The sequence below is a fragment of the Mobula birostris genome, chromosome 1 (assembly GCF_030028105.1).
Source record: "Mobula birostris isolate sMobBir1 chromosome 1, sMobBir1.hap1, whole genome shotgun sequence".
Taxonomy (NCBI): domain Eukaryota; kingdom Metazoa; phylum Chordata; class Chondrichthyes; order Myliobatiformes; family Myliobatidae; genus Mobula; species Mobula birostris.
In genome coordinates, this window is record NC_092370.1 from 168,880,100 (window position 1) to 168,894,092 (window position 13,993).

Consider the following 13,993-nt stretch of genomic DNA (forward strand, 5'->3'; position numbering starts at 1 on the left):
TATTTACTTTCAGACTTCTCTTGACTCCAGATAAATGGATCTATAAATGATCTTTCTTTCCTCACTAGGGAATAATCTAACAAATTGGTGTACTGGAATCCAGAATCTGATGTATACTGGCTCAATACCCACCTGGTTCCACATCCATATCTAGTCAAACGCAGCCACATAGAAAGCACCGATCTTCCTGCAAACCAGACAAGTGAGCCTGGGTAATGGATGACAGCCCACTGCGTACTTGTACTCTTCCAATCATGATTAATCCATAATGATTAACAGCAGGCATCCCAACAAAATTACCTTCCCCATTTCTGTGACAAGCTATAAATGTTGAACTGGTGAGACTGTCTAATTCAGGAGATCAGAATGGGATAAAAATATGGCAACCATCTTGATCCATGTGGCTTCCTTTCACACCAAGAAAATCTGCTGTTGAGGTAAGGGAGAATTCAGGTAAATTCAAGAATGCTGATGAAGGGCCTTGGTCAACTGTTTATTCCCCTTCATAGGAACTGCCTGACTTCCTGAGCTTCTCCAGCACCTGCAGAATATCTTGTGTTTATAACTAAAACTCTTTCGTCCTTCAGCTCTGCTGCTCTGTCACTAAAGTCGGCGTTGTTGACAACTTGGATTTCTACAAGTGCTTTAAACAGGCAATTAAAATGACAATAACTTACAGTGGTTAAAATGACAGCTTTAGAAGAATGATAAAAAGAGGAATTTTCAAAAGGAAACAAGAGAAGCTTTCAATATTGCCGCATTGGTTTAATGTGCTGCAAATGGTTCTCACTTCATGAAGGAACATTATCCACTTAACAAGATCAGCATTCTGCCAAAATTAATGAGACATGCACTGAACAGGTGCCCTTTTAAGTGGAATAGGCTGGATTCCAGGAAGTGACAAGCAACTCAGTAGTGAAACTCCGAGATAAAGCTGCACAGCTGCCATGAAGGAGCAATCAGGAGAAAGTAACTTGAGGCTGTAAACTGCAACCATGCTCCCATCTTCACAGAATGGACTGAGGAGCTGGCTAAGATCTTCCCCATGGCATGTACTGTGGACAAAAATCGCTGATGCTAAGCTGTGACTGCTGCTGCTACCATTTCCCACTGATTGCTGCAATTCAGTTTAATAAACAAAATGTTAACTCTACCCTTTCTTGATTCTCAGCTATTTCATTTTTGGAATATTTTTTCTCATTTATTCATTTCTGGGATGTGAGTGGCACTGGGTTCAGCAAGCAGATACTGCCCACTCCCACATCCCAGTCCAAACATTGTGCTTCAGCAGCTCCAGTACATCCAAGCTCCATGCGCACCCTGTCCGGAGACCTAGAATCATATATAGCCCAGACGGGGTAAAACATGGCTAACTCGTTCCCTCAGGGACTGAAGTGAAAGAGAAAGAGTTTTTTAAAAATCCAACAATTTCATGATACAGCTTCCCTTCTCTTGGTTTCTCTTTCTATTCATCCCGGCTTGTTTCTCCTTTTCTCTCCATAACCATTCCACAATAGTGACTGCGAACCACCACCTATACTATTGACCTGTTCCAACTATTAGCTCTCACAGTTCCAACGTGTGGCCTAATCATATACTTCCATGTAAGATCATTATGAGTGAAGGTCATCCCAAGCATCTGAATCCATTCATCAAGAAAGATCCTAAATACTCTTTATTGCAGCCTTCAATTGTTATCTAAATCTTTTCAGAATCCTCTCCCCAATTAATCAGCCTGAAAATCTATTCAATAGAGGAAATATTTTTACATGAATAATTCTTTAATATTAACCCTAAAACTTTTCCTCCCTGAGTTATTTGAACCTGCAACACCGTTTGACTCCCAAGACATAATCAAAAGAAAATTCCGATTTCCTCCTTTCCCTTCAATTAGAATCAGATTCAGATTTAATATCCCTGGCATATGTCATGAAATTTGCAGTATTTTTCAATACATAATAATAAAAACTATAAATTACAATAAGTATATATAAAAAAGAAAATTTAATTAAATAAGCAATGCAAAAAGAGTGGGAAAATAATGAGGCATTGTACATAGGTTCATAGTCCATTCAGAAATCTGATGGCAGAGGGGAAGAAGTTGTTCCTCAATTGCTGAATGTGTGCTTTCAGGCTCCTGTACCTCTTCCTTGATGGTAGCAGTGAGAAGAGTGTATGTCCCGGGTGATGGGGTCCTTAATGATGGATGCTGCCGTTTGAGGCATCACCTTTTGGAAGTACTTTATACTTTATACTTTATTGTCACCAAACAATTGATACTAGAATGTACAATCATCACAGCGATATTTGATTCTGCGCTTCCTGCTCCCTGGATTACAAATATTAAATATTTAAAATAGTAAAAATTAGTAAATATTAAAAATTTAAATTATAAATCATAAATAGAAAATAGAAAATAGAAAGTAAGGTAGTGCAAAAAAACCGAGAGGCAGGTCCGGATATTTGGAGGGTACAGCCCAGATCCGGGTCAGGATCCGTTCAGCAGTCTTATCACAGTTGGAAAGAAGCTGTTCCCAAATCTGGCCGTACGAGTCTTCAAGCTCCTGAACCTTCTCCCGGAGTGAAAAGGGACAAAAAGTGTGTTGGCTGGGTGGGTCGTGTCCTTGATTATCCTGGCAGCACTGCTCCGACAGTGTGCGGTGTAAAGTGAGTCCACGGATGGAAGATTGGTTTGTGTGATGTGCTGCGCCGTACTCATGATCTTCTGCAGCTTCTTTCAGTCTTGGACAGGACAACTTCCATACCAGGTTGTGATGCACCCTAGAAGAATGCTTTCTACGGTGCATCTATAAAAATTAGTGAGTGTTTTAGGGGACAGGCCAAATTTCTTTAGTCTTCTGAGGAGTAAGGGCACTGGGTGGCCTTCTTGGCAGCGAACTCTGCTTGGTTGGACCAAGTCAGGTCACTTGTGATATTGACCCCGAGGAACTTAAAGCTTTTGATCTGTTCTACTTGCGCACCACTGATGTAAATTGGGTTGTGCAATTGGGAAGTGTCCTGGTGCTGGGGAGACTAGTGCCCATGATGGAGCTGGCTGAGTTTAAAACTTTCTGCAGCTTTTTCCAAACCTGTGCAGTGTCTCCTCCATACAAGACGGTGATGCAACCAGTTAGAATGCTCTCCACTGTAGAAATCATCTGCAAAAATTTGTGAGTGTCTTTGATGACATACCAATTCTCCTCAAACCCCTAATGAAATACACACCTAGAACAGATCATCAGAAATATTGACACCCAGGAACAACCCTGCTCTCCTTTTCCATTTCTGATCCCGCAGTGAGGACCGGTGCGTGTTCCCTCCACTTTCCCTTCCTGAAGTCCACAATCAATTCCTTGGTCTTACCGATGTTGAGTGCAAGGTTGATGTGTAACGCCTCCCAACCAGCTGATCTATCTCGCTCCTGTACTCCTCCTCGTCACCACCTGAAATTCGGCCAACAATAGTTGTTTCAGCACATTTACAAATTTCATTTGAGCTCTGCCTAGCCACACAATTGTGTCTGCAGAGAGGGTAGAGCAATGGGCTAAACACGAATCTTTGAGGTGCGCAGTGTTGATTGTCAGCAAGGAGGAGATGGTCTTTCCAAACTGCACAGTCTGTGGTCTCCAGGAGTGGATGTCAATGATTCAGTCACAGAGGGAGGTACAGAGGCCCAGGTTTTGGAGCTTGTTAACTAGAACTGAGGGTATGACTGTGTTGAATGCTGAGCAGTAATCAGTAAACAGCAGCCTGATGTAGGTACTAGTATTGTCCAGGTGACCCAAGGCCAAGTGGAAAGCCGGTGAGGTTGCATCTGCTGTAGCCCTGTTGTGACAATAGGCAAATGGCAGCAGATTCAGTAGATGTGTGTGCCACTGGGCAACAGTCCTTGAGGGTGCTCACCCTGGTCTTCTTGGGCACTGTATGATTGTCACCCTTTTCAAGCAGGTGGGAACCTCCGACTACAGCAGTGAGAGACTGAAGATGTCCTTGAACCAGATGATTGGCACAGTTTTTCAGAGCCCTACCAGATACACCAGCAGGACCTGACGTCTTGTGAGAGATCACCTTCTGGAAAGACGTTCTGACATCAGCCTCTGAGACAGAGATGCTGCAGGGATTAACACTGGTGTTGTTTTATTCTTCCTATCAAAGTGTGCATAAAAGGTTTTGAGCTCATCTGGGAGTGAAGCATTACAGTCATTCATGATGTTAAGTTTCACTTTGTAGGAAGTAATGGCCTGCAAACTCTGAAAGAGCTGATATACATCCAATTCAATCTCTAACTTCAATTAGAATTGTTTTCTAGCCCTTAAAGTAGTCTTCTATTGGTCATACCTGGAGACCTTGTACAAATCTGATCACCGGTGTTGAATACCACAGGTCTCGCCCTCAGCAGACTACAAATCTTCTGGTTCATCCACCGCTCATTTGAGTATGTCCAGTATGTTCTTGACGGCACACACACATCCACATAGGTATTGATGAAATTGGTGACAATGATGAGTTGATGAGTCCTTGAATATTGTTCAGTCTTGTAAGTGTTCCTCCACCTCCCTTGACCATACCTTTTTGCTTCTCACTACTAGTACTGTGTTCTTTATTCTCTGCTGGGAGTAGAAGTACAGCCAGGTGATCAGAGGTGGTATCAACCAACAGATCATCTCTCAGCTGTTTCTCTTTTAGTATCCCTAATCCAAAATTCTGTTGAGTGCAGACATGACGTCACAAATGGAAAATTCCACAAGGCACTGGGAAGGTTCCCAGACGATGCACAGGTCTCTGCGCACCACAGACAGTTCTGAGAAGTGACCTCACGTATGCAATGAACAGAAGTGAATAAAAAACACTGCATAAAGCGAAAAAAGATCTCGATTGTGCATTGAAAGAGTGGATTCATCAGCATTGGAGTGAACATATGCAACTTAATGGTATGCTGATCATGAAACAAACAAAGATATATCATGACAAGCCGAAAATTGAAGGTAATTGTGAAGATTAAGCAGGCTGGTTGCAGAAATACAACATTAAATTGTTAAAGAAATATGGTGATAAAGCATCCGCTGATCACGAAACAGCAGAGGAATTCACTGATGTGTTTCCCAAGATCATCGCTGATGAAAATCTAATGCACTATATGGCTGCATCGGTGCATACGTGATAAACTAGTGTAAAGCAAACACTGCGTATCGGTAGTACATAAATTCAGAGTCGGGAATGATGGCGATCCCAAGCTATCTCATTAGATCTCATTAGCTTCCGATAAGACGGCGGTGCATTTGATCGCAGTGGCTTCTACGGGGCCAACCAAGGGTGTTATTGTCCTTTTAAAATATGTTTTTATGATTGCAAGACCTTGCTAGACATTAAAAAATTTAAAGTACTGCGAGTCTACCGCGCGAGTGAGTAGCTCGTTGGCAGAGAAACCGAAGGAACTGGACTTGGTGTGGATTGTACTTCTGTCTGTGCCAGAGAGGCGTTGGAGAAGTTGGTGCGTGAAGGCGGTGTGAAGTTTAATAGTGTGATCATCATAGTTGCTTTTCCTGTGATCGCAACACCCTGTTGGACATTGTTAATATGAAATGCTGAAAGTCCAATTCACTAACTTATTGGTGGACTGCAGGGGCAGATGGTGAGGGAACTGCGTGGCCTTGGTCAATGCAAGGACCAGGCCCCGAGCAGCAGTGATGCCTGTTTACAGACACCCAGGAGAGAGGCATCGGAGACAGTGCACTCCATCGCAGGCGGTGTGGCGTGGCATCCAAGCTGGAGTCAGTGCTGCTCCCAGTGTCCATTTGACAGAAGACAAGCTGTATTGTGTTCAACTGCAGACTGCCACAACTTCCATGGGACACAGGATAATGGACTATATTTTTTTTTGTGCAACTGTATGTTACTGATATTTATATGTGCTTGCTGTCTTATGTGTGCTATATGTGCTTTGTGCTATGTATAATTGTCGGCATTGTGTTTTGCACCTTGGCCCCAGAACAATGCTCTTTTGTTTGGCTGTATTCATGAGTACTGTATTCACATATGGTTGAATGACAATTAAACTTCAACTTGAACTTATGTATTCCAAAATCTGAAAAAATTGGAAATCCAAAACACATCTGGCTGGAAGCATTTAGGAGAAGGGTTACTCAACCTGTATTCTGTCTGCTCAGTTCTTTGATGCCGCTGGTTCCTTTGATCAAAATTGCAATGCATCAGTAATTGCTTAAATACATGTGACTGGAGTTTCAACTAAATTGAAAGTAAAGCTTTCATTAAAGACTTAAAAACATCATATTTTACAGCATCTTATCAAGGTATTTTCTAACTGGTTGTCCAATATTTCAAAGACGATGGCTATGACATATAGTAAAGCTTCAGCACTTCATTACTCTGGTCAGGTATTAAAGCATTGAAGCTCAAAATCTCACACGTTGTTACTTGAATGTGACAGCTTGAAAACTTGAATCTTCTACTGCTCAGAATTAATTGGAAACCTCCAAATCTATAATGATAAAATCCTACAAAATAGTAGCTTTGTCACAACTTTGACTGATAGCCAATCACCATGGAAATATGAGTGTACCAACAAGAAAGCAAACCTATTTTGTTGTTTCTTACTGCACACACCCAGCAACTTAAACAATTTGTCTTAATAAAACACAGCGAAAATATTTCGAAGATGAAGGCATTAGGGTTATGGTAAATGACCTTCACACTACATTAGAACGTAACATTTTTAAATGTTGAAAGGGTATGGCTGGTTGGTCTTCCTGCGTGGGATAGCCCTTCCTGGGTGAACTGCCCACCTTCCTATCTGGCTTTCTCTCCAAGGGGAAAAATTCAGTCCACTGATTCCAATGTCTTGATTCATTCTTTCCTGACATAGCACCCTGAGCACTTGTTATCATATATATATATACTTATATATGTGTGTGTGTGTGTGTGTGTATGTATATATAGTTACTTTTGCTTTGTTGTGTCATATAAGTTATCTATAATTTGTTAATTTAAGTTTGTGAAATTTATGTCTGTTATGTTTGCAATGTATTTTGCTGTTGCAGTAAAACTAGTTTTCATGGTGTTTATAACCTGGGTGTGCATACCGGTGACGATAAACTTGAACTTGAGCTCTGTGACAGACATCAGGGTCCTAATCCAAAACATTTAAATATCAGGATCAGAATCAGAATTTGCCAGTTTAATATCACTAGCATATGTCGTGAAATTTATTGTCTTTGTGGCAGCAGCACAATGCAATACATAATAATAGGAAAAAAGCAAAAAAAAGGTGTGAATTACAGTGTGTGCGTATATATAGTAAATAGTTAAATAAGTAGTGCAAAAACAGAAATATAAAAGTAGCGAGGTAATATTCACGGGTTCAATGTCCATTCAGAAATCGGATGGCAAAGGGGAAGAAGCAGTTCCTGTGTCACTGAGTGTGCCTTCAGGCTTCCGCACCTCCTCCCTGATGGTAGCAAAGAGAACAAGGCATGACCTGGGTGATAGGGGTCTTTAATGATGGACGCTGCCTTTTTGAGGCATCGCGCCTTAAAGATGTCCTGGACACTACGGAGGCTAGTGCCCATGATGGGCGTGAATATTCACACTCATTTTCAAATCCTTACCTGGTCTTGCCCGTCCCCACCTCGGCTGACACGCCACATAATCATGCTGCACCGGTTCTGGCTGCTTGCACAAGCTCAAATTTAAACTATTCCTCCATTGGCACTTAAGGTGTCCGAAGTTCATGTGTCTGCATTTTTAAATCTCCTCTCAGGTACCTCTAAACTAAAACTACAGTACATATTACTTTGACTAAGCATTTTGCTACCTGTCCTAAGATTACTCTGTGTAGTTCAGTATCAAACATTGTTTGAGAATTCTCCTGGGAAGTGCTTTGGGAGATCTTCCCATGGTGAAGATGGCATGAAAAAGCCAGCTATTGATGCTGTTTCAATATTTGTAACGATTTGTGCTTTAAACTGTATCGCCACTTTGAGTGATCATGAGGTGGGCCTTGCAGTGAGAAAATAACAGTGTAATAGCAAGAGCGCCTAATATCAATGGTGTACTGATAAACCAACCCTCAGGGTACAAAAACCAGCAGCCTCTTTCACTCTGCTAATGTCTATGGAGACATCAGGCTGCCAGATGTCTGCAGCATTATATGGAAAGAACTCTCTGACACAAGAGCCCCATCTAGTGAAATCTTGCTGACCACATCAACTAGTAACTTTGCTATGGCATTAGAAAGTCCTCTAATGTATGATGTTTTTTTTCTAACTTCACCAAATCCTATTTCCATTCTGACCCAACACCACAGGCACGTGCAACCTATTAGACTCTTATAGAGATTTCAGACCACAGCACTTCAGTATGAATATCTGGCAAATGAACTGCGCTATCATTCAGTGGCCAACAGAGCCAGTTTTTATTTCTGCTGATGCTCTCATGCTAAACATATCACATTATCTCTGACTGTTCTCCCATGATGCCGGCCAATAAGTATTCGAAGTGAATTGCGATGGATATTAAGCCACAATGAAAAATATGAGGTGAGTTTACAGAGTGCAGGCAAAGAAATGAATTGAGAATCAGGTTAAATCAGGAAATAGAAATCAAGAAATCAATTAATTGAGAATCAGGAAATAGAAATCAAGTTATATTGAAAGAAAATAACAATGAGCAAATGAAATGGAAGCAAGATATTTTAAAAGGTGATAATTTCTTACAAGGGAAAATCAATATCGAAGAAATATTAATGTGTTATAAAGCAATTCAGTTCTTCCATTTTCCAAACAGCTTAATTTCCGTGATCAAATTTTAGTTTATTTGCAAATATAAGACTATTGAATGTTTCCCTAGTATGGTAAGATGGTCTCTTGCTCTCACAATCCACCTCATTAAGGCCTTGCATCTTCTTGCCTGCCTTCAGTGTACTCTGTAACTGTAACACTTTATTCTGCATTCTCAGCAACACACACAATATGCCGGAGGAATTCAGAAGGTCAGGCAGGATCTATGGAGAGGAATAAACAGTCAGTATTTCGGGCCGAGACCCTTCATCAGGACTAGGAAGGAAGGGGGAAGAATCCCGAAAACGAAAACAAGCTTGAAGGTGGAGCCAGGCGGGTGAAGGAGGGGGGGATTAAGTGAGAAGTAAGGAGGTGACAGGTGGAAAAGGCAGAATGCTGGAGAAGAAGGAATCTGATAGGGAGAGATGAGTGGACTTGGAGAAAGGAAAGAAGGAGCACCAGAAAAGGTGATAGGCAGCAAGAAGAGGTAAAGGGGGGGGGGGAATCAGAGCAGGGAACTGAAGGAGAGAAGGGAGAGGGGCTAAAATTACTAAAAGTTGGTGAAAATGATGTTCATATCATCAGGTTGGAGGCTACCCAGACAGAATATGGAGTGCTGCTCCTCCACCCTGAGAATGGCCTCATCGTGGCAGGAGAGGAGGTCGTGGACTGACATACCGGAATGGGAATGGAGATTGGAATTAAAATGGTTGGCCACTAGGAAATTCTGCTTTTTGCGGTGCTCCAGCATTCTGCTATTGTACTACTTTGTACTATTCCCTTGCACTGATGTGATTAAATAATCTCTATGGATGGCATGCAAAACAAAGTCTTCACTGTATATATGACAATAATAAATCAATTTACCAGCTGTTAATTGTAAAGCACAGTTTACCTTTCAAGGGCACACAATGTCTGCTGGATCACAAAAGCTTGATATCTCTTCTGATTACTCAATCACTACACACAACACTTCCAACAGAGGTCAGAGCAAAATCCCTGATGACTATTTGCCCCAATAATATCATCAACATCCTCTCGGAAAAATCATCAAAGTTACAAATGCAAGTATATATCAAAGTCATGAAATGGTGTAGATGGAGAAACCACACTAGCCTTCTGCAGATCCAAACCTCCACCCAAAGTTGGCCTCACAATCTTTCCAATCAAATTTCAGGAAAACTACAAAAGAACTAATGTTAGTTCTGCCACTTGAGATACACCTCTTTCAATTTGTAGTCCCTTGACCTCACAAGGCAGGGCTGTTCTAAATTTAGAACAGTCCGGAGTCTTTTTAAATGACCTCAAGAAATAACGAATATCCGCATTAGCTATCTTGTCTCCATTCTAAGTACTTCTACACACAGAAAGAACATGAGTCAGCTAAATATCACAACATGCAGTTTACTATAATAGATTTACATGCAGTGCACACTAAGATATAGCATCATAATGTTAAATTAGTTCCAATAATATTCTATTATTAACTATTATATTTTAATTTATGGTGCTTTACTGCATATAGAAAAGCAGACCAATTTTGGAATTCTCCAACTTCTCATGACATCTTTCAGAACCGACTGCGATTACAAGGCATTCTTAACAATTTCATGTCACTTCACCTTTTGCATGTTGTAGCAGAAAGGCATCAGCTGATGACATTCCCATTTTACTAAATACTGTAGACCATCATGCACTCCTCCATTTGCAGACTTGGAAAATTTCTTTACCTTGCTTCATCACCTTACAGCAAAACAAGGTAAGGTGGCCACACATTTTGCATAATGTTGGAGATCAATAAGGCTTTTTCTTCAAATTGCATTATAGTGCAGAATGCCCCAAGCCTTACATGAAATATGTACTTGAAACAGCTTTTAGTACAAAATTGCGGCAGCTAGAAGAAGAAAATCTCTGATGTGCACAAGCTGGCTTGAAACCTTCATGCAGTGCCTAATTTATAGGTCAACCATTTCTTTGATGGATGAATGAGTGGCTGGCCACCTCACAACTACCTTTCACACTCCTAATGGTCTCATGTATAATTATTACTATCACTACAGAAAATTGAGACAATTTTTCCAATTATGTTTCAGAGTTTCGTGTGATCAGGCTGAAGCTTCCCTGCACTGTGCTAATGTATTTATTTTGTATGCAAACTATGACACCGATTAATTCATGATCTCCGCTTGACATCATGTGAATTTATATGCAACCATTAACTGCTTATTTTAGATGTTGATATTGAGTCATAAACACATTAAATGCTAAAAGCTACCAGCTTTTTGATCTAATATATCTTTCAGATTTTTCCACTTTCTTCAAAGACCTTTAGGTCTTTCATTAATATATTCTTCTGAAATATTCATAACATAGAAAATACAGACTGTGTTTAGTGAATAGCAATGGCTCAGAATGTAGGCCTCATACATATCATACTGCAGCAAATCTTTCCCTTACCCAAAAGATATGCAAAAACATTATGGGTGGGCAAAGGCTTTAAGCCCTGTGCTTAAAAGCAGTGAGATCTTGACAACCGTTCCCTTATGCCTGCTGCATGGGTCGCCTGTCCTGCTTAAGCTCTGGGTGTTGTAAATTGTTTTAGGGTCCATATCACTAGTTGATGCTGGTACCACAAGTCAACAGGCACCCTTCAAAAACATTCATGATGAAATGATAGAACTTAAATACTGAGCCAAGCAGTCCAAACTCAAACTTGTGCTTGATTCATAAATTTATAATAACGTGTTTGCTCTTGACAGAGAAATTGCTGTTTCCTCTGACATTGATGCATTTATCAGTATTTGATAAGGACGTTCACGTGGTGAGGAATATTTCACTGAATAACATCCTGGTGGATCATTTGTAATGGTCTGTATCACTAAACCTTGCACTAATCTACACTGTGATGTCACTATTTCCATAATATGAGATCTCAGCAAATCCCATTTGCAAATGTTAACACCCAAGACAGTATGGATGATCAAAGGGTAAAGGAACAGGTGGAGCGAGATACCAACAAAAATGTGCAGTTCGGTTCGTCGCTCATCTCACTGCGTTCGCTTAACTGTCTTCGATTGTGATTTCCATGTTCGCTGCTTCTCGCTTGAGAAAGCCAAAACATTCTGCTAAGAGACAGCGAATGGTGTTAACCCCTTCTTCTCTTTCGAAAGTAAAAAAAAAACGAACTCTCCCTTATCGAAACACACGGCAACAATTAGGGTCACGAACAGATCGCGTACCGGCTGACGGCGACTCACCTGCCAAACTGTTGTAGCACTCGATCTCGCTGCTCTCCACCAGCTTCCTCTCCTCCTCGGTCAGTTTCACGGACGTTCTGCTCGGGGTAGGGTGAACCTGGACCGCGGAGGACGAGGACTCGGAGTCGCCCACTGACAGGAAGCCCTTCATCTCCAGCAGTGCCCGGTGATACTTGCCGATGGCTTCGCGGAATTTCTTCTCCTTGTAGCACTGGTTGCCCTGGCTCTTGAAGTCCAGCGCTCGTCGGATGATCTCCTGCGGGTCGGACTGGCCGTGCTCCCCCTTGATCACACTCAGGTCGCACTGGGACAGATGCACCGTGCCGCCGCCTCCTCCCCCGGCTCTGGCTGCATCTCCTGACCGCCCAGGGCTGGAGATGTGCCTGATGCCAGCTGGCTTTTTATCTTCCATCTCTTAGCTGCTGCCGCTGCCGCTGCCGCCGCCGAACTGTTTCATGGTGCTGGCAGCTGCAAACAAACAAGCCGCCTGTTGGGTGTGTGGTGGCGTGTGGGGTGTGCTCGCGTTTGCCTTACTCCGCTGACTGGACTTGTCCGACGGATGCACCACGAGCTCCGCCGCTGTGATTTTTTTTGGGGAGGAGAGGTGGGGGCAGTTGCTTAGGTTTTCCCTGTTTTTCTGACCCGGAAGAGCTGGAGCAATCTACACGTAATCCAACCTGATGCAGGATCGAAAGAAGTATGAGGGCCACTGGTTTGAAGATGTGGTCAGCCAAAACCTGGACATCTAACCTCGTCGCTGCATTCAGGGATTCTGTACATAATATACGCGTACCCAGCCGGGCGGGAATACAAAGGGCAATCTATTACTTATGTTGAAAAATCAGTCTTGAGGAAGGGTCTCGGCCCGTCACGTCGACTTTTTATCCATTTCCGTAGATGCTGCCTGACCTGCTGAGTTCTTCCAGCATTTTATGTATTTTGCTTCGCAAAATCAACATAAAAAGTAATTGTCTCTGATGCATAAGACTCAAAATGTTAACCTTCAGCTTCCCTCTTTCATCCTTCAAAGAGTGTAAGTGTTCTTTGTTGAGGGCTGTTGTCCAAACAATAGATGAGTTTGGTCAATTTGGTCCTCCACTATCATCCGGCCCCTCCCCCTCCCTGTTCTATTGCCACCTATGATGTTTAGGTATTGTACCGGGTGGGAACACGCAACCGACCCTCCCCAAACCACTTCTTCTTGAAGAAGGCAAATCCAATTACTCAAGCACTCTCATTCCTGAGGGATGAGTAAGAGCAACAAATCCAATGATAAATCACCAGATCTCACTTGTTTGCACTGTTCATTGGTGCAGTTCATTGATAGTTTTAGCGAGGTGTTAATCTCAAACAATTTCACTTGCCAAAACCTGAATCCTGTGCTAGCTGGAAATCTGAAATAAAACCAGGTATCAGAGCTTCAAAACATGCTTTCTAGCCAAGTGAGACAGAGTTAACCACCAAGCATAGAATCAAACTAATCTTATTTTATTCTTTCCACATTCCCCGCCCCCTCCCCCCCCCCACACACACACACACACACACACACACACGCGCGCACGCGCACACACACTCACACACTCTCCCCCACAAACTATGGGCAGTTCAGTGGCCAGTAAAACTACCCAGCTGTGTATCTTTCACATGTGGGGAGAAATTGGGGCACCTTGAGGGAACCCAAGCAGTCACACAGAGAATGTCCAAGCTCCCCACGGACAGCAAATTACTCCATTTTCTAGAGCTGTTCTAGATCAGGATCCTCGATCGGAATGGCAACTTATCTCTGTTTCTCTTTCCACAGATTCTGCCTGACTAGATTGACCTTCCTGCTCTCCTTTGGAAAATTACTTTTGGACATGTCTTTTTATCTGTAGCCGGCTAATGAAAAAATAAGGTCTTCCTTTTGTACTTCCATGCTATTGAAGGAGACCATTTGGAGTC

The 13,993-nt window shown here is 42.1% G+C and overlaps 1 protein-coding gene across 1 annotated transcript in view; it reads right to left on the reverse strand.

Moving 5' to 3' along the window:
* The window catches only part of LOC140201509 (tetratricopeptide repeat protein 9A), a 113,507-nt gene extending 100,878 nt beyond the window's left edge, over positions 1-12,629 (reverse strand). The window contains exon 1 of the mRNA XM_072265739.1: positions 12,053-12,629. Within this exon, the coding sequence (XP_072121840.1) occupies positions 12,053-12,464 (412 nt within the window). The 5' untranslated portion in view covers positions 12,465-12,629. The remainder of the gene's footprint in view (positions 1-12,052) is intronic.
* Between the last annotated feature and the right edge of the window lie 1,364 nt (positions 12,630-13,993).